Source organism: Hylobates moloch, unplaced genomic scaffold (genome assembly GCF_009828535.3).
Source record: "Hylobates moloch isolate HMO894 unplaced genomic scaffold, HMol_V3 SCAFFOLD_6, whole genome shotgun sequence".
Classification (NCBI taxonomy): Eukaryota; Metazoa; Chordata; class Mammalia; order Primates; family Hylobatidae; genus Hylobates; species Hylobates moloch.
Window position 1 is genome coordinate 128,844,579 of NW_026652281.1, and position 21,712 is coordinate 128,866,290.

The 21,712-nt window shown below is 38.8% G+C and overlaps 1 protein-coding gene across 7 annotated transcripts in view; it reads left to right on the forward strand.

Annotated features, from left to right (window-relative positions):
• Positions 1-21,712, forward strand: part of G3BP1 (G3BP stress granule assembly factor 1) — a 34,355-nt gene that overhangs the window by 4,761 nt on the left and 7,882 nt on the right. For 3 of the 7 annotated variants that reach the window (XM_058440066.1, XM_032158428.2, XM_032158430.2), the window contains exons 2-7: positions 9,924-10,066; positions 13,970-14,051; positions 14,527-14,700; positions 17,834-17,924; positions 19,145-19,241; positions 20,876-21,077. In XM_058440066.1, coding sequence (XP_058296049.1) covers positions 9,972-10,066; positions 13,970-14,051; positions 14,527-14,700; positions 17,834-17,924; positions 19,145-19,241; positions 20,876-21,077 — 741 coding nt within the window. In that variant the 5' untranslated portion in view covers positions 9,924-9,971. Of the gene's footprint in view, positions 1-897; positions 1,351-9,923; positions 10,067-13,969; positions 14,052-14,526; positions 14,701-17,833; positions 17,925-19,144; positions 19,242-20,875; positions 21,078-21,712 lie in introns of those variants that run through there. The other 4 variants (XM_032158429.2, XM_032158431.2, XM_032158432.2 and 1 more) reach the window with 2 other exon arrangements.

Genomic DNA, 21,712 nt, shown 5'->3' on the forward strand with positions numbered 1-21,712 from the left:
GGCTCTACTTTCTAGAGGGAGGAGAATGTGAATTTGTGGATGTATATTAAAGCTACTGTTATTATTTTGGGGGAGTTGCTTCCATGCCATGCAAATAAAGTTCCCCTCCTTAATTTTAGCATTTTAATGGATCTTGTCTGCAGCTGTTATTACTGTGGGGTTCTAATGGTGATTTTTTTTTTATTTCCCTCATTCCTTCTACAGTATAAATTTTCTGTGAGGAAGATTTGTGTATTCTTAATTTTTTTTCTTTTTTTTCATTTATATCACTATAGACCATGGATATTAATTTTATTCTTTGGGTTGTAATCCACAATTATTCTTGCTGATGTTTACTTATTTTTATTATTTATTTTATGTTTTTCTAAAATATCATCCAGGCTGTCTCACACTCCTGGGCTCAAGCAATCCTCTTGTCTTGGCCTCTCAAAGTGCTGGGATTACAGGTGTGAGCCACTGTGCTGGCCACAGATTATTTTGTTGTTCATGTTGCTCCAGCCTTTTTTTTTTTTTTTTTTTTTTTTTTTTTGGCTCCTTTGTCCTTTTGACACTTCCCTGTCTTTTCTGTTTTTTAAAAGCATGTTTTTTCTTTAATGATTTACCAGGTATTTCAGGCTCATATTGTATTTTGCCTGTCTCAGGTCCAGAATCAACCATTTCTCCAAGGAGCCGTCAGGAAGAATTTTGAAGGGAGGTGACAGGTGGTAAATGCGAAGAGTTTGGAAAAATAGATTGACAGTAAGCCCAGTGATGTTGATACTTCTCTTGCTCTAAGCACAGACATTGGCTTCTGTATTCAAGTTACTCCAGTTTTGGGAAAAGATTTTGTTTCTAGATTCCTACAATTTAGAGAACCAGATATCAAATGTTTGAATACATAGCATAATCCTGAAACAAAATTTACAAAAATTTAATATATGCTCAAGTTAGTACACACAAACACTTGCTGTTTTTCCTTGGTGTTTTTGACAACTTTATTAAAGTAAAAAGACCACTTAAATACTATTGTACTCAGAATTAACATTTGACATTTTGCATTGCCCTTTAAGACTCCTTTTTTTCTATACGGGTTTCCATTCCCTTCCTTCCAGGGATCTTTTTCACATCTTTCCAGGCTGTTTTATTGATGGGGAATTTTTAAAAATAGCTTTATTGAGGTATAATTGACAATAAACTGCATGTTTTTAAAATGTATTGCCTGATAATTTCAGACACCTTTTGTAATCCCAGCTTCTCAAAAGACTGAGGCAGCAGAGAGGATTACTTGAGCCCAGATGTTTGAGTCTGCAATGACCTGTGGTCATGCTACTGCACTCCAGCCTGGGTGACACAGGAGACTCTTAAAAAAAGGTATACCCACGAAACCATCACCACAATCAAGATTGTGAACATATCCATTACCCCCAAAAGTTTTCTCATGTCGCTTTTCCCTCTTGCTTGTTCCTCCCACCCTTCTCCCTGCAGGAAATCCTTGATCTTTTTATCACTGTAGATTACTTTGCATTTTTTAGAATTTTTTTGTAAATACATTATGTTCTTTTTTTAATTGCTCAGTGCTAGTCTGTTGTGTAGGCATATCACAATTTATTGGTTTACCTGTTGGTGGGCATTGAAGCACAAAAGCTGTATGTTTCCAGCTTTTTGACTGTTACAAATAAAGCTTCTGAACTTTGTGTACAAGTCTTTGTATGGGCATATGCCTTTATTTCTCTTGGGTAAATGCTTAATAGGGGAATGTTCAGATCATGTAGTAGATGTATGCCTAACTTTTAAAGAAACTTCCTGTTTTCCAAAGTGGTTGTACCATTTTACATTGCCACCAGCGATGTTTGGAGGGTTCCAGTTCTGCCAGTATGTTGGCTAACAGTGTGTATGGTCAGTCCTTTTAATTTTAGTCATAGTGACAGGTGTTTAGTGGTACCTCACAGGTTTTAATTTGCATTTCTGTAATTGCTAGTGATCAGCATTTTTCATTTGGCATTCATATAATTTCTTTGGCGAGATATCTTTAAGTCTTTTGCTCATATTTTATGGGATTGGTTAATTATTATTAATTTTTTTTTTGAGACAGAGTTTCGCTCTTGTTGCCCGGGCTGGAGTGCAATGGCGCCATCTCTGCTCACTGCAACCTCTGCCTCCTAGGTTCAAGGGATTCTCCTGTCTCAGCCTCCTGAGTAGCTGGGATTACAGGCATACACCACCACACACCAGGCTAGTCTTGAACTACTGACTTCAGGTGATCTGCCCTCCTCGGCCTCCCAAAGTGCTGGGATTACAGGCATGAGAGTACTTTATATATTCTGGATAGAGGTATTTTAAAAATTAGAGATATGGGTTGGGCGTGGCGGCTCACACCTGTAATCCCAGCACTTTGGGAGGCCGAGTCAGGTCGATTACTTGAGGCCAGGGGTTCGAGACCAGCCTGGGCAACATGGTGAAACCTCATCTCTACTAAAAATACAAAAATTAGTCGGGCGTGGCGGTGCGTGCTTGTAATCCCAGCAGCTTGAGAAACTGAGGCATGAGAATTGCTTGAACCTGGGAGGTGGAGGTTGCTGTGAGCGCCACTGCACTCCAGCCTGGGCGACAGTGGAAGATTCCCTCTAAAAAAAAAAAAAAAAAATCAATCAATCAATCAATCAGATAAATGCTTTGCAAATATTTACTCCTAATCTGCGGCTTGCCTGCTTGCCTTTTCATTCTTTTGATGGTGTCTTTGCAGAGCAGATGGCTTTAATTTTGGGGCAGTGATTGATCAATTTGCTTTCTTTTTCATTTGCTTTTGGTGTGTCTAAAATCTTTGCTTAGTGTCATGCAAGTTTTCCTTAGAAGTTTAGTTTTGGGTTTTACACTTTGATTACACTGAAGCATTTTGAGTTAAATTTTGTATGTGGTATGAGACATGAATTGAGGTTCTGGTTTTTGTTTTTGTTTTTTCCGTATGATATCTAATTGTTTCAGTACCAGTTGTTGAAAAGAGTATACTTTTTCCACAGAATTGTCTTTGCACTTTTCTTGGAAATATAGTTGTCCGTGTGGATATGTTAGTGAACTCCATTCTGTTTCGTGGATCCATTTGTCTCTTTATGTCCAGCCTGTGTGTGTATGTATGATATCTGGTATTTGTGTATACTAAAAACACTTTTAAATATATGTAATGTTATCACACAGTACATATTTGGCAACTGATTTTTCTTTTTAATAATGTTTTTGAGTTATGTGCTCACTTTCTTGCAGGCATAAATAGGGTGACATACGTCTTGGTTTGCCAGGGACAGTCCTGATTCACTTCAGTTAACCTGACACAATTAATAGTAATTGTTTTCAATCTTAAAAGTGCTCTCATACGGTTGTTTTAGGTATAGAGGTTTCCCTAATGCGAATAAACCACAACTTAATATCCATTCCTTATTTGATGGACATGTAGATTGTTACCAATGTTGTACTTTAGAAATAAGGTGGCAGTTATTTGTTTTGTCTTGTGTGAGTTTGTTTTGTCTTGGGTGAGTTTCTTTTGTATATGTACCTAGAAGAGAACTGCTAGATTTTCATCAGAGTGTTTTTGATTTTATTAGATAACTGCAAAATTGTTCTCCACTGTACTTGTACCAGTTGAGACTTCAGAACTTCAGCAGTGCTGTAGGCTCTTTTTTTACTTGGTTGCCAATGTTTGGTGTTGACTGAGGTTTTAATACTTTGGTGCATCTCTTGTAAGGTTATCTCCCGTGAGAAGTGAGAGATTTTATTAATTGCATTTTCCTGGTTACTTACTCTGTTTTGTTTGCTGTCCATTTAGTACTTCCCTGAGAGTTGGCTGCTCCATTTCATTTGCCTGTTTTTCTCTTGGGTTACTCTTTTAGTGATTTGTATGCAGTTATACTAATCTTTTATTATATGATATTATATTTTCTTATTATAAAACTGGCACTGAAAATGGGCTATGAAGGCATTTGGCTACTTTTTATTTTGTTAGAGTGAGCTTTGCCATTAAAAACGCAGGTGGAGTATGGTCTGCCTTCATGTTTCCCTGCTCATCTGTCTGTTAAAAATTGGAAGGTAATGCTCATAGTTCTTTCCCCCTCCGCCGCCAGCAGATAGAGTCTTTCTCATTCGCCTAGGCTGGAGTGCAGTGGTGGGATCTTGGCGCATTGCAAGAGCTCCGCCTCCTGGGTTCACTCTGTTCTCCTGCCTCAGCCTCCTGAGTTGCTGGGACTACAGGATGGCCGCCACCATGCCTGGCCAGTTTTTTTTGTATTTTTGGTAGAGACGGGGTTTCACCATGTTAGCCAGGATGGCCTCATGATCGCCCGCCTTGGCCTCCTAAAGTGCTGGGATTACAGGTGTGAGCCACTGCGCCCGGCTGATAATGCTCATAGTTCTTTAGACCCTTAACATTTTTCTATTAACTTCAGCACAATTATTGATGGGGAGTTTCTTTGAAGTTGCTTTGCCATCTGGAAGCTTGGGATCAAGTGGAAAATTTGAAAGTTAATGTAGTACAGTTGAACCATGAACAAACATGGGTATGAACTGCTCAGGTCCACTTGAGCAGATTTTTTTCGATGAATATATTGGAAAAATATTTTTTGGAGATTTGTAACAATTTGAAAAAGCTCACAAACTGAATAGCCTAGAAATAATAAAAAAATTAAGAAAAAGGTATGTCATGAATGCATAAAATATATGTGGATACTGTTATTTACTACTGTAAAATATACACAAGTCTATTACAGATCTATTACAGAGTTAAAATTTATCAAAATGAACCCACACAAACACTTGGAGACCATTCAGGGCACCATTTACAGTCAAGAGAAATGTAAACAAATGTAAAGATACAGTATTAAGTTATAACTGCATAAAATTAACCTTAGTATATACTGTACTATAATTTTTTTCCTAGCCACCTCCTGTAAATATTGCAGTGTGCTTGTGCTGCAAGTACCTGCTTACAACACTGTGTGATGCTAATCATCTTTATGTGAGCAGTTCTTCTCTCCAGTAAATCTGAATGCAGTAAAAAGTGATTTCTCTTCATTGAGTATTTTTCATCATGTTTAGTACAATACTGAAAGCCTTGAATAACACCATGGGATCCATACGAAGTATCACTAATGATGCTGAAAGCACTCCCAAGAAACAGAAAAGTTATGACATTACAAGGAAATATTAAATTGCTTGATCTGTACCATAGGTTGAGGTCTGCAGCTGTGGTTACCTGTCATTTCAGAGACGATTTGTCTTTTAAACAGACAGCATAAACATATACAGTACTGTAAATGTATTTTGCAAATGATTTTCTTATTTTCTTTAGCTTTATTGTAAGAATACAGTATATAATATAACCTACAAATAGTTAAATGATTGGTTATATTATTGGTAAAGCTTCTGGTCACCAGTGTGCTATTAGTAGTTAAAATTTTGAGGAGTCAAGTTATACACAGATTTTCAACTCTGGGCTATCCATGCCCCTAATTCTCACCTTGTTGAAGGATCAACTGTAGTTCACCCAAAAGGTAGATACAGTTTTATGTTAAATGCTTGGGATTTTTTTTTTAAACTCCTTTAGGAAATTCTCCATTTTAATCTCTAGGAAAATAAGGAAAATATCCATCCAGGTGACAGAAGAGAGTGGGATGTAGAAATGGTTTTCTTCATTATAGTTAATAATTTTGATACTGATAGTAATAATAGCCAACATTTATTTCCTGCTTACTGTTAGGCACTTAATTATTATAATTCTGATTTTAATTTTACAGATGGAAGAATTGAGGTGAGAGAGATTAAGTTACTAGCTCAAGGTCACAGCAAGTGAATGGTGTTGGAGAATTTTCCCTAGTGAGAATTGGTTAAATAAATTTTGGGGGTTTCTTTTTGTTGTCTTTGAAATGTTTATTCACTATTTAAAGATAACACTCAGTTTCAAAGTTCATTTGTCATATTTTACTCATGTTAAAGGTAGCCTTTGACAGCTCTTAAACTTTGTCTTAAAATCGGATGGTTCAGTTAGAACTGGTAAACTCAAGGTCATGTTTAATAATATGATCTTTCTAGATCTTACTGGTATCAGTGTATATCATTCTTAAGAATATTTATGTTTCAACATCCATTGGTGTATGCTGTTATATTAGGAATAGCCAAAGTCCATAGTTGTAGAAATTTTCAAAACCTCTTTAGAAAAGGACTTAGTGTGCTGAGAGTGTTTATAAATGAGGGAGAATCTTGGAAATTTTTAGCATATATTTTCTTTTTTTTCCCCTCTGATATTAGCATGTGTTTTCATTGATAATGCATACATTTTTTTAAAAAATTATTCCCCCCCCCAGAGGTAATTCACAGATTTCATAAAATATCTCTCACAGTGGATTAGTAACTGGCAAAACACTATCTTTTCTGTGACTAATCTTTTTTTTTTTTTTTTTTTTGAGATGGCGTCTCTCTCTGTTGCCCAGGCTGGAGTGCAGTGGCATGATCTCGGCTCACTGCAACCTCCGTCTGCTAGGTTCAAGTGATTCTTCTGCCTCAGCCTCCTGAGTAGCTGGGATTACAGGCGCACGCCACCATGCTTGGCTAATTTTTTGTATTTTTATTAGAGGCGGGGTTTTGCCATGTTAGTCAGGCTGGTGTCAAACTCCTGACACCTCGTGATCTGCCTGCCTGCTTTGGCCTCCCAAAGTGCTGGGGTTACAAGCGTGAGCCACCGCACCCAGCCTTTCTGTGACTAATCTGTTTAAATTTGCTTACTTTAATTATTTTTAGATTTGATAGAATTGAGAGTTGATGAACAAGAGTGAGAGAGAATTCTTTCTCAAGAGGTATTGTGTTCACATTTCTCATAGCTTGTGTTTTATTTTTGGGCCAGAAAAGACGAAGATTTCAGAGAGATGACAATTTTTTAGGCTTTATTACACTATATAGATTCAAATTGCCAAAATTTACGTTTTCTTTTTTTTTTTTTTTTTGCTGTGAATGATCAAATAAACAGTTTTTTTTTTTTTTTTTGTAAGGCAGAGTCTTGCTCTGTCACCCAGGGTGGAGTGCAGTGGTGTAATCTTGGCTCACTGCAACCTCTGCCTCCCAGGTTAAGTGATTCTCGTGCTTCAGCCTCCTGAGTTTGCCACCATGCCTGGCTAATTTTTTGTATTTTTAGGGGAGACAGGGTTTCACCATGTTGGCCAGGCTCATCTCAAACTCCTGGCCTCAAGTGATCTGTCCCTGTTGGCCTCCCAAAGTGCTGGGATTACAGGCGCCAGCCCAGATTTTTTTTTTTTAACTGAGAATAACAAAATTATTCACTAAACTTTCAGTGTGTGGTCTTTGATCAGTTTCTAAGCATTCTTTTTTTTTGGAGATGGAGTCACGCTCTGTCGCACAGGCTGGAGTGCAGTAGTGCGATCTCAGCTCACTGCACCCTCCGCCTCTCGGGTTCAAGCAGTTCTCCTGCCTCAGCCTCCCAAATAGCTGGGATTACAGGCGCGTGCCACCACGGCCAGCTAATTTTTGTATATTTAGTAGAAATGGGGCTTCACATGTTGGCCAGGATGGTCTTGATCTCTTGATTCCGTGATCCGCTCACCTCGGCCTCCGAAAGTGCCGGAATTACAGGCGTGAGCCACCGCAGCCAGCCAACATTCTTTTATTTATTTATATTTATTCTTATACTTTTTTTTTTTTTTGAGATGGGGTCTTGCTCTGGCACCCAGGCCGAAGTGCAGTGGCATGATGATAGCTCACTGCGGCCTCAAACTTCTGGGCCCTAGCATTCCTCCTGCCCCAGCCACCTGAGTAGCTGAGACTTTCAGGAATGTGCCACTACACTTAGCTAATTTTTTTTTCTTCATTTTTTCAGAAATAGGGTCTTGCTTTGTTATTGCCCAGACTAATCTCAAACATTTTTTAATAATTAAACAGTGTTATGCCTGCTATCTTAATCTAAATGCTGGAAAACCTGCTAAGTCAGTTTTGATAGTTAGATGGTCAGAAATCAACTCTACTAGTATAAAATTGTAACCTCTTCCCTTTGTGTGAGAAGGTTGAATAAAATTGTGTCTGTTATGTGTCAGACATTAAGTTTTGGGACCAAAAAGTTGGGTAAGAAATGGTCTCTGCTCTTAAAAAACTTAATATTTCGGAAAAAGCTTGTATTCTTTATTCAATATGTTTTATCTGACCACGACTAATGTTGAATTTGTGAAGCCTTTGATTATTTTAATTTAGGACTTAGATTTTTATTAAGTAGTGAAGCAATATACTTTCATTTTTTTTGCTAAAAGGAAATACATATTTAGTCATGTGGTTTGACTAACAGCTGTTGCATGTTTCTGAAGTTGACAGTCTCTACTCAAAGTAGAATCTGTTTGGAAAATTAAATGCTAATTGAGACCCTAATTTGCAAAATGATGTAAACTCTTAAAATGTTAAACTAATGACGAAATGATCCACCTGCCTCAGCCTCCCAAGGTGCTGGGATTACAGGCGTGAGCCACCGTGACCAGCCAACTTTTAAAGTACATTAGTCTCAGACTTAGGATCTAGATTGTTACTGATACCCTCAATACACATGCCTGAAGGCAAAATACTCCTAGTATGACTGGGAAGCTTCTTCATACTGATCTTAGTGGCTGTAGTTTTGGGGACAATAACAGGCATTGGTGAAATAAATACTAATTGGGGTAGATATTCAAGAATAATGCAAAGATGGAACTAGATGAGACTAAATATATCTTCACAAATTGCTTGTTTAGAAATGGATCAACCAAAATCAATCTATTTTGTCTACCCCTGTTTAAAAAAAAACGGCTAAAATTTTTCTTTCTTTTCTGTAGTAATTAAATCTGTACATATTCTCTGTTTGCCTGTATGTTTAAGTTTGGGATAATTTTATCTCTTCCCCCGTGAATGAAATGCTGGGATGAGCTCATTGCAGGTTTTTTATTCAGAAAGTGTTTTTTGGTAATAGCTGACAGTAATTGGACTTCTTATGGGACAGGTGCCTTTCTTGGCAGTCAAAGGTGTTAATTTTACATTATCACAATTTTGATACGGTAGGAATTATTTTGAGTATAAACGTCTTGTTTGTTAACTTTCCCCATTTTATTTTGAAAATTTTTTTATTACATTATAGAATGAAGTAGTAAGCATATTTAGAATTTTTAGTGTTATAGTTTCTTTTTAAAAGATGCTATACTAAAAGTTTATCTGATTTAGATGGGCCAGAAAATGTGATAGTTCGTCCCTGGATGTCAAAGCTATGTTGTTTAAGATTATTGCCTTTGAATCTAATATTGCCTCAAATAAGAATGTGCTTGTAACTTTACAACTGGAACACTCTTAATTGGGTTTAATAACTTAAGAAAATTGCCAGATGCTGTGGCTCACGCCTGTAATCCCAGTACTTTGGGAGGCTGAGGCGGGCAGATCATGAGGTCAGGAGTTTGAGACCAGCCTGGCTAACATAGTGAAATCCTGTCTCTACTAAAAATACAAAAATTAGCCGGGCATGGTGGCGCGTGCCTGTATTCCCAGCTATTAGGGAGCCTGAGTCAGGAGAATCGCTTGAACCTGGGAGGTGGAGGTTGTGGTGAGCCGAGATCGCGCCACTGCACTCTAGCCTGGGCAACAGAGTGAGACTCTGTCTCAAAAACAAAACAAGAAAATTATGGTGGGAGGTATGTTGGAAATACATAACTTTGAGGTTCTTATGTCTTGAATATTGGGGATAATGATGAATTCTTCATAATGATTTCCCCCTTTTGTATTCATATGATTGCAATGCATTTGTGTAAAATCTCAACTGGTCTGTATGGGCTCTGTTTGTTTTTATGATGTTTGTTCATGTTTTAAACGACTTGCTGAAATGATCTTGTGTCTGAGTTGGTTTCAGCTAAATGATTCAGTCTTTTCCTCTGTGTTTGATCCTTCAGGTTTGGACATATTTGACTCTTTTCCCCCAGGTTGAATTTACCAAAGCAATGGTGATGGAGAAGCCTAGTCCCCTGCTGGTCGGGCGGGAATTTGTGAGACAGTATTACACACTGCTGAACCAGGCCCCGGACATGCTGCATAGGTAAGACATTTTTCTCCTGCATCATCTAATGCTGTCTATTAGTATGTGGTACTTATCTTTGAGATTCTCCCACTCATCATCTTATGCTTTTGTAGGGTTGTTGCATAATACTTATTTACATATAAATATCCCCCAATTTTTTTTTTGAGACAGAGTCTCGCTCTGTTGTCCAGACTGGAGAGCAGTGGTGCGACCTCGACTGACTGCAACCTTCACCTCCCCAGTTTAAGTGATTCTTCGGCCCCAGCCTCCTGAGTAGCTGGGACCACAGGTGCCCACAACTACGCCTGGCTAATTTTTGTATTTTTTTTTTTTTTTTTAGTAGAGATGGGGTTTAACCATGTTGGCCAGGCTGGTCTTGAACTCCTAACCTCAGGTGATTGAGCCGCCTTGGCCTCCCAAAGTCCTGGGATTACAGGCATGAGCCACTGCGCCTAGCCCCAAAAAATAATTTTTGAAAGTTAAACTGTTATCCAAACTTGTACATTATTGGAAAATAACAATTGAAATGTAAAAGTATAGTCATGCATTATTTACTAAGAATGTATTAAAGATTGCTGGAGCTGAGGTGGATGTTAAAAAATAAGAATGTATTGAAAACAATCCATGACTGTTTCTGTAATACCATACTTCTGTGTTGATGTGCTTTAAAAAATTAGAGTGTCTTTAGTAGAAATGATGCATGCTTATTGAAAATTAAAACACATAAATTATGAAAGTAGTAAAACTGCAAAACAATTTTTCTGTATATATAGAAACATGTTTTAATATACTGTCTTAACTTTCTTACTTGATAATCTGGAGTCATCTTTCAGGGTAATACTTGTAACCCATTAATTTTAGTGGCTACACAGTTTTGTATAGAGATGTAGTGTACTTTAATCTCCTAATGATGGATCTATAGATTGCTTCTATTATTTTCTCTTACAATGTCGCTTTATACAAAACTATTTACGTGGACTTGTTAGAATAATTTCATAGAAGTTTCAAAATGTGTATTTGCTGGACCAGAACTATTTTTTCCCTTATACCTTGACCAGCTTACATATTGGATACCACATGATTATCAGGTGTAAAATAAAATTTATGAATGTTTACTTTTTTTTTTTTTTTTTGAGACGGAGTCTCGCTCTGTCGCCCAGGCTGGAGTGCAGTGGCGCAATCTCGGCTCACTGCAAGCTCCGCCTCCCGGGTTCACGCCATTCTCCTGCCTCAGCCTCTCCGAGTAGCTGGGACTACAGGCGCCCGCCACCACGCCTGGCTAATTTTTTGTATTTTTAGTAGAGACGGGGTTTCACCGTGGTCTCAATCTCCTGACCTCGTGATCTGCCCGCCTCGGCCTCCCAAAGTGCTGGGATTACAAGCGTGAGCCACCGCACCCGGCCATGAATGTTTTCAATACTGGTTTTGACATTGCTCTGACAATGGAATATATCTCGTGTGTGTGTGCGTGTGTGTGTGTGTGTGTGTGTGTGTGTGTGTGTGTGTATGTAGAGAGAGAGAGACAGACAGACAGAGAAAGAGTCAGTCTCAGCTGTCTCCCGGGCTGGAGTGCAGTGGCAAGGTCACAGCTGACTGCAGCCTTGAACTCTTGGGCTCAGACGATCCTCCCACCTCAGCCTCCTGAGTAGCTGGGACTGAGGTGCAGTCCACCATGCACAGCTAATTTTTTGTAGACACAGTTTTACATATTGCCCAGGCTGATCTCAAACTCCTGGGCTCAAGCAATTTGCCTGCTTCAGCCTTCCAAAATACTGAGATTACAGGTGTAATTGGGTTTTTTTTTAAGGCTTTAAAATTTCCAGAACATTTTTTCTCATTTCCTCCTGATCATTACAAAAATCTTTAGTGAAAGGTAAGGCATTGTAAGAGAGTTAACTTCATTTTGCAGATACACTCAGAGGGGTTAAAAATTTGCTGGTACAATGCACATGACTATTAAGTGATAGAAAAGTCTCTAAGCTGTTTTTACCGTTTCTTTCTTCTTTTTTTTTTGAGACAGTCTTACTTTGTTGACCAGGCTGGAGTGCAGTGGTGAGATCATAGCTTACTGCAGCCTTGACCTCCTGGGCTCAAGTGATCCTTCTGCCTCAGCTTCCTACATAGCTAGGACTATAGGCATGCACTACCATGCCCAGCTAAGTGTGTGTGTGTGTGTGTGTGTGTGTATGTATTTATTATTTATTTATTTATTTTTAGTAGATGGAGTCTCGCTCTGTCACCCAGCCTGGAATGCAGTGGTGAGATCTCAGCTCACTGCAACCTCTGCCTCCTGGGTTCCAGTGATCCTCCTGCCTCAGCCTCCCAAGTAGCTGGGACTATGGGTGCACACCACCACTGTGCCTGGCTCTTTTTTTTTTTTTTTTTGAGACAGAGTTTTGCTCTTGTTGACCAGGCTGGAGTGCAGTGGCGCTATCTCGGCTCACCACAACCTCTGTCTCCCAGGTTCAAGCGGTTTTCCTGCCTTAGCCTCCCAAGTAGCTGGGATTACAGGCATGCACCACCATGCCTGGCTAATTTTGTGTTTTTGGTGGGGACGGTTTCCCTATGTTGGTTAGGCTGGTCTCGAACTTCCAACTTCAGGTGATGTGCCCACCTTGGCCTCCCAAAGTGTTGGGATTACAGGCGTGAGCCACCGTGCCCAGCCTTTTTTTGTATTTTTATATTTGGTTAATTTCTTTTTACCCCATAGAATAAAACTGACATAAAACATGACAAAAAGAAAAAAGCATAGGCCAGGCATGGTGGCTTATGCCTGTAATCCCAGCACTTTGAGAGGCTGAGGTGGGTGGATCACTTGAGGTCAGGAGTTCAAGACCAGCCTGGCCAATATGGCGATAACCTCTCTATACTGAAAATACAAAAAAAGGCGGAGGTCGCAGTGAGCTAAGATTACGCCATGGCACTCCAGCCTGAGTGGCAGCACGAGACTCTATCTTTAAAAAAAAAAAAAAAAAAAAAGGGGTATTTATCTGGAAGACAAATGTCAAATCTTAATAGTGGTTATCCCTGGATTAGAGCATTTTGGTGTGTTGTTTTCCTGATGGAATATTGTTTTAATGAAAATGGATCAAAGGAGGACATAGATGGGTGAAAACTATGAGGAACTGACTGACATTCTTAATTGCATCAGCAGAAATGGTTAAAAAGTACTTCTAAAACCGCTTGCATAGCTAGGTGTTTAAGGGTAACTGCTCACGCTTATTCTCAGATACGTTAATAAAAGGACACTTGAAGTCTATGGAGAATATAGCTGTTCCAGCCCTACCGTACATTTTCTTCCCGAGTGAAAATAGGAACTTATGTATTGGTGGCCATCTTGACATGAAACTACAAGATCCTTCCCAACAGTATCATCCTACACTGAAACCTGGAACCAAATCCATTCCCATTCAGCAAATGTTGATCAAGTGGCATGTAGGGGATAGAGAGATAGATGATTGCATACAAAGATGAAAAAGAAAACATTTCTGCCAGGGCCAGGCGCGGTGCCTCACACCTATAATTCCAGCACTTTGGGAGGCCAAGGCAGGTAGGATTGCTTGAGTTCGTGAGTTTGAGACCAGCCTGGGCAACATAGTTGACCTTATCTCTACTTAAATAAAAATAATCAGCCAGGCATGGTGGCATGTGACTGTAGTTCCAGCTACTTTGGGAAGCTGAGGCACCATTGCACTCCAGCCTGGTCAGCAAGAGCAAAAAAAAAAAAAAAAAAAAAATGTGCACATCGAAGATCATAGCCCCGGCACATCGAAGCTGCAATGAGCTATGATTGCATCACTGCACTCCAGCCTGGGTAACAGAATGAGACCCCATTGCAAAGAAAAAAAAGTTTGCCAGTATCAGACGTGAAAAATAAACTTAAGATACTTGAAGATGACAAATAATCTTCCCATTTTACAGATTTTATGGAAAGAACTCTTCTTATGTCCATGGGGGATTGGATTCAAATGGAAAGCCAGCAGATGCAGTCTACGGACAGAAAGTAAGCATTTCAAGCCTTATTTAGGCTGTTAAGCAGGTAGAAAATAACTCATAAAATTGAAGTGGATCGTACTTAATAGATTTGCTGATAAAGATCAAATTTCTCAACTTTGTAGTAGAAGTTGATGTGTTTTATTACTATTTGATTAATATATTTGTTGAAACACTTATGTGATATCAGATTTGTTAATTTTGTATGATATATTCTAAAGCTTTTGTGTGTTGGAAGATAATTGGCTTTAGCATGGGGATCATCTTTTCTAAACTTTGAAAAGTGTGTTAGGACAGTTATTTGAAAAACTCGTGTGGTCACTGGGAATAGAGTATACAAAGAAACAGCAAAATTCAGTCTGCATATCCTGTAATATAAATATGCACATTCTCTTTACCTGTGTTGTGTTGGAAGTTTTTTTTTAGTTGGAGGTTATTTAAATTTTAAGGCATTCACAGTTTATTATTATTATTATTTTTTTAAGGAAATCCACAGGAAAGTGATGTCACAAAACTTCACCAACTGCCACACCAAGATTCGCCATGTTGATGCTCATGCCACGCTAAATGATGGTGTGGTAGTCCAGGTGATGGGGCTTCTCTCCAACAACAACCAGGCTTTGAGGAGATTCATGCAAACGTTTGTCCTTGCTCCTGAGGTATGTGTAGGAATGATTATTTTGTAGTGATCCAATACATGAAAAAAGAAACAATGAACGGTTGTGCATATCTTTAAAAACACTTGAAATTTCAGACTTACAGAAAACTTGGAATAATAGTACAATAATTCCTATATACTCCTTACCTAGAGCAGCTGTCACCACTTGCCCACCTGTGTATAATTCTTTCTCTAAAATACTTTAGTGGGCATTTCCTAAGAATAAAGAATTCTCTTCCATTCTGTAGTACAGTTATCAAATTCAGGAAATGTTGATTCAATATAATGTATAATCCATATTTAAAATTTGGAAATTATCTCAATAATGTCCCACAGTAATTTTTTTTCCTTGTCTAACCTGGAATCTATGATTACACATTGCATTTAGTTATGTCTCTAGTCTCTTCTAATCTGCATTTGTTCCTTAATCTTTTTTTTTTTTTTTTTTTTTATTGCATTGACATTTTTGAAGAGCACACTTTTTGTAGGTTGCTTTATGTCTGTCATTCAGTGCTTCACATTAGAGAGGCACATTATGTCATTTAGTTGTGATATGAATTTTCCACTTCATACAGTTAGGTTTTGCCACTGTAAAGTTAAATATCTTTTCTCTATGTCTCATTTTTTTTGAGATGGAGTCTCGCTCTATCATCCAGGTTGGAGTGCAATGGCTCCATCTCTGCCCACTGCAACCTCTGCCTCCCGGGTTCAGGCTATTCTCCTGCCTCAGCCTCCCGAGGAGCTGGGACTATAGGCGTGTGCCACCACACACGGCTGATTTTAGTATTTTTAGTAGTGTTGGGGTTTCACCATGTTTGTCAGGCTGGTCTCTAACTCCTGACCTCAAGTGATCTGCCTGCGTCAGCCTCCAAAAGTGCTGGGATTAACAGGTGTGAGCCACCATGCCCAGCCTTATTTTTTCTCTTTTTGGTTTGTAAATAAAGGATGGGAGATTCTCTATCTTTTTATCTTTCTTGAACACTTATGGCATAAGATGTTCCAGGTTCATCTTGCACTGTTCCTGGCCCAGTCCCTATTCTTGAATCAGCTGTTCCTTCAAGGAGGCCTGGTTCTTTTTAGTTATACTTAACGAAAGGACGACAAATTTATGTTGAATGATTGCATTTGTGTTTTCTTCCGGATTGGTCTAGACTGAACAAGGTTAGGAATCCTGTCTGCTTAAGCATGCATATAGAAATGGCACAGTAAGAACTTGTTGATTAAATCATTGTTTCCTCTAGCATTAATCTTAATGTTTTAATCTTAAGTTTTCTTTTTAGGATAGCAAATCTAAAATGGCTAAAATCTTTTAACCTTTGAATATGAGATAACTTTTTGTCTGTGTAAAATTACATGAAGCCATTATAGTCATAATTTTTAGAGGAAGGCTTAGATTAAAATGTAAAGATGTGGTAGACTTCTAAATATGCAAAGAATCACATGGAGTATGATTGTCAATTATAGGTTTAATTACTTTTTTTCTTTTAAAGGAAGTATCTAACTTCTTAGTATAATACACTATTATATAAACTGTCTCATTTAATACAAAGAGTATTGAGGTATATTTTGGTATCTTTCTTTTTTGTTCTTTGAGATAAGAGTCTCCCTGTGTTACCTAGGCTGGAGTGCAGTGGTAGGATCATGACTTACTGCAGCCTTGACTGCCTGGGCTGAAATGATAATCCCACCTGAGCCTCCCAAGTAGCTGGGACCGCAAGTGCAGGCCACCATTCCTGGCTGATTTTTGTTTCTGCTTTTGTAGAGACTCACTCTACAAAAAACTGACTATGTTGCCCAGGCTAGTCTCAAACTCCTGGGCTTAAGCAGTTCTCCTACCTCAGCCCTCCAAACTGTTGAGATTTCAGGAGTGAGCCACTATGCCTAGCTGGTACCTCTCTTTTTACAGAGGAGTAACAGCCTTAGAAAGTGAATAACTCAGAAATTATATAATTGGATCTGCACTCAGATATGTCTTACACCTAGTGCGAGCAATCTTTTTCAGGCTACACTACCCTTGAATGTTTATATCAATATTTTTGGATACAGACGGGGAATTTTAAATATCTGCTAAAGTTAGGAATATGATTGCCTTTTTTTTTTTTTTTGAGATAAGGTCTCGCTCTGTTGCCCAGGCTGGAGTGTAGAGGTGCAGTCTGGGCTCACTGCACCCTCCACCTCCCGGGTTCAAGCGATCCTCCCGCCTCAGCTTCCCTAGCAGCTGGGACTACAGGCGTGGGCCATTATGCCTGTTTCATTTTTGTATTTTTAGTAGAGATGGGGTTTCACCATATTGGCCAGGCTGGTCTTGAACTCTTGACCTTAGGTGATCTGCCTGCCTCGGCCTCCCAAAGCGCTGGGATTACAGGCATGAGCCATTGTGCCCATCTGGGATATGATTGCCTTATAACAATTTGAGGTGTGGGCTGTGGCATCTTACATACTTAGAGCTTTGTCAGTTTTTGGATATTTATCTTGTGGTGAGGTAAAGTGTTCTGAGCAAACAAAATATATGTGAGTGTAGTCTTTTTACTAGCTATTGTAGAGTGGGCATTTTCAGCCTTGGCACTGTTGACATTTTGGATCAACTAATTCTTTGTTGTGGGAGCCTGTCCTGTGCATTGTAGGAATTTAGCAGCATCCCTAACCTTCTAAGTTATCACTAGCATTCCATGTAGCGAATACTGAAATGTCAGCAGGGCGTGCTGGCTCATACCCATAATTCAGAACTTTGGGATGCTGAGGCAGGAGGACCACTTGAGCCCAGGAATTAAGACCAATCTGGGCAATATAACAAGATCCCGTCTCTACTCAAAAAAAAAAAAAAAAAGAGAAAAGAGAAATTAGCCTTGCATGGTGGTGCGCCCCTGTAGTCCTAGCTACTTAGGAGGCTGAGGCAGGAGGATTGCTTGAGCCTGGGATGTCAAGGCTGCAGTGAGCTGTGATGGCCCACTGCATTCCCACCTGGGTGACAGCAAGACCCTGTCTCAGAACCCCACAACAACAAAAACTGAAATGTCTCCAGACATTGCCAGATGTCTCATGGAGGCAGACTTGTCCCAATCACCAATGATGTAGAGTGATTTGACTTACTAAAAGTTTGTTGAATAAATTAAAACTTTCTGTTGGCGTTGCAGGGGTCTGTTGCAAATAAATTCTATGTTCACAATGATATCTTCAGATACCAAGATGAGGTCTTTGGTGGGTTTGTCACTGAGCCTCAGGAGGGTAAGTAGTGAAATACTTTAAATTACTTGTCTAAATTTTTTTTTAATGGCATCAGATTGCCCTTAAGAGACTATGGGTTTCTTTACTGTTTTCATTACACTCTGTTCTTCATTAATAACTAATTGTCATGGTATATGAAGAGTCTGAGGTTTTACCCTACTTGAAGCTGCTAACAGGTTAGCTTGTATCATGGATGTTAGTAGAAGACATAAGACTCTTAGGTCAGAAGGAGACAGGCTAACTCACAGCAACGGTAGTAGTATTTTTGCTACATTTACCAACAGGATGTCATGAAGAAGGCTAGGTGATACTTCTACCCCAGTGGGTTGTGTTAAAGGCATGGGACACTGAGTTTAGGGAACCCAGATCCATTACAACTGGCAGTAAACATGCCTACTCTTTGTGCTGGAGGGAGATACTCTTTCAAAGCTGTTTGCTATATAAATGTTCTTGAAAGACAGTCTAGAAGAAAGAGTAGGCATGGAAGATGTGTAGGCACAGAGACTCATGGAAAATTTTCTCCAGAATAATAGAATTGAGTGTTGTTTATATGGCTGAGAGTATATTTATTTTGTAATATAGTTTTACAGATAAGCAATCATTTGCCTAGTAAAGTGGTAGAGCCTGCATTAGATAACTGCCTAATGTAATTTGGCTAATGTCACGTAGCCTAAGGTGACAGAGCCTGCATTAGGCTCCATGCTCTTAAAAACCAAGACACTACAGTAGCTTTAAACTCTATCCTTAAAGCCGGGCGTGGTGGCTCATGCCTGTAATCCCAGCACTTTGGGAGGCCGAGGCGGGCAGATCACGAGGTCAGGAGATTGAGACCATCCTGGCTAACACAGTGAAACCCCATCTCTACTAAAAATACAAAAAATTAGCCAGGCGTGGTGGCAGGCACCTGTATTCCTAGCTATTCGGGAGACCGAGGCAGGAGAATGGCGTGAACCCGGGAGGCGGGGCTTTCAATGAGCCGAGATCGCACCACTGCATTCTCTAGCCTGGGCAACAGAGCGAGACTCCGTCTCAAAAAAACAAACAAAAAAGTCTATTATTAAAAGCCTTAGTTCTGTCCTTAAAGTCAATGCCATGATTTTACCAAGTTGTCGTACTTTATATATGTTTTTCTTCACTGTTGTTTTGTGAACATTGCGAAAGTGAATGTATATGTGAATTCAGTAAGTACAAATTACTTTAAATATCTTTTTCTCACTTAGAGTCTGAAGAAGAAGTAGAGGAACCTGAAGAAAGACAGCAAACACCTGAGGTGGTACCTGATGATTCTGGAACTTTCTATGATCAGGCAGTTGTCAGGTAAGAAGATTTTGTTCACATGTCCGGGACTGCATAAGAACTTGCATTGTCTAGTCTTTCCCTTTGTTGGAGGGCATTTACATATTCTGAGAATTACCTCAAAATAATAATTTCTCAGAAGAATGGTTTTGTTTCTGGTAATTTTGACTAAACAAAAATATGTAACTTGTTTGTTAATAGTAAATTGTACTATGAAGGCAATCTACTATTGCTTAGTTTAAATAGTATCAGTTTCTTTTTGGTTTAGTTTTTTCTTGGTGAAAAAACTTGCATATTGTTTATCAAGAGTTGAATATATTGAGGTATTAAATGCTTTGAGAGAATATGAAGTGGACAGAGACCTATTAGAGATCGGGCATAAGTTGATATAAATATCAATATGTGAGTTAAGTAGCAATAAAGAGTTTCATTACCTTAGTAAGTGCATCATTATACCTTTGGGTTTTTTTCTCCCTTGTGATTGGAACAGAAATGTGTTTGATAGCAATAGAAATCCGTATTTACTTGTTACCGTGTGACACTGAATGTTAATACTCAGTGCCTGAAGGGTGTTTTCAAGTGTTTCTCAAGGTGTGATGAACTAATCAGGTTACTTACTTGGATTGCTGGTTGAAAATGAAGATTCATGGTCCCACTGCACACCTACTGAATTAGACTTTGAGGAGGCAAAACATCTGCAGTTTTGTTTTTGTTCTTTTGAGACAGAGTCTCGCTCTATTACCCAGGCTGGAGTGCAGTGGCGCGATCTTGGCTGACTGCAACCTCCGCTTCCTGGGTTCAAGCAATCCCCCTGCCTCAGCCTCCTGAGTAGCTGGGACTACAGGCGCACGCCACCATGCCCGGCTAAGTTTTGTTTTTGTAGAGATGGGGTTTCATCATATTGGCTAGGCTGGTCTGGAACTCCTAACCTCAGGTGATCTGCCCACCTTGGCCTCACAAAGTGCTGGGATTACAGGTGTGTGCCCAGCCCCCTCTGCAGTTTTAACAGCATTCCTGGTTGATTTATGTGGAATTTTAAGAATTGTATTGTGAATCATAACTAATATATTTTCACCCCCAAATTCCTTATGTGCTTGAAAGAGTTTTTGTGTGTTTGTGTTAAAAGCCACATATCATAAAATTTGCCATCTTAACCTTTTTTTCATCTTAACCATTTTTAAGTATAAAGTACAGTAGTGTTAACTGTATAGATGTGGTTGTATGACAGATCTCTAGGACTTTTCACTTTACAAATTTTATTGGAAATAACTTTATATACCTTACAAACACTATCCCCATTGAACGGCAACTTTCTTTTCCCCCCTCCCCCAGCCTATTTTGAGAGTTTTTCTGATGTTGTATGCTGAATGAATTGTAATAGTTGTGGGATTCCAGCCATAAAGTGGTTTGGTTCATTTTGATGTCCTGATTCATTTGCTTATCAGAATTTACCAAACAAATGGATTCCAGTTAAGTTATTGAGTGGCATTTTTAAAATTACTTTTAAAAAACTCAGATACACAATTCTTAGATTTTTTTTTTTTTGGATAGAAGGAGCTAACTGTGTGTTCTGGTTTCTGATTAATAAATGATGAGGGAATTTTTTGCGAAATAAATGGTGGCAGAATGATATTTCTCAAATTTTCCTGTCAAAGTAATGACATGGAAGAACATTTAGAGGAGCCTGTTGCTGAACCAGAGCCTGATCCTGAACCAGAACCAGAACAAGAACCTGTATCTGAAATCCAAGAGGAAAAGCCTGAGCCAGTATTAGAAGAAACTGCCCCTGAGGATGCTCAGAAGAGTTCTTCTCCATCACCTGCAGACATAGGTCAGACAGTACAGGAAGACTTGAGGGTATGAAACGTGTCTTCATTTTTATTCTATTTCTAGTTTTTTTTTTTTTTAATTTCTGTTCTTTTATATTGCTGGTTGGTTGACTTGTAGATACATTTTCATATTGGTGGTTCATTTCAGGGAAATTTCTTAGATATTGAGCCATGCCTTTGATAAGAGAGAGGTAAGATGTGTATTAGTTTATTTCATCAAAAGAAACCACTCCCTTCCCCTAGGTAACTTGAATGCCTGTCAGACCAGAAATTTTAGGTGCCACTGTAGCACCATATCAGTGATTGCTTATCTATTTAATATTTAATCTTTTACACTGTAAATTATTACATACTTGTTACTACAAGTGCAAACATCTTTTTAAGAAAAATAACATGGCAGGATATACTTTTTCTATGAAATTTTATTGAAGATAACTTTATAGTGGAAGTAGAAATGAACTACTGAAGTAAAACTTCATTTCTAATTGGCATACCTGATTTCAGAAGTTTTCAGTTTGTCCTCCTGAGTCTCATCAGGGTGATTGTTAACTGAACTACGTTGGAACCTTTGCATTTGGTGCTCTGGGAAGGAATATAATTTTTAGTGCTGTATTTATAGGCTCAGGGTTATGTCATTTGTTTGTTCAACAATTCAAATTCCTG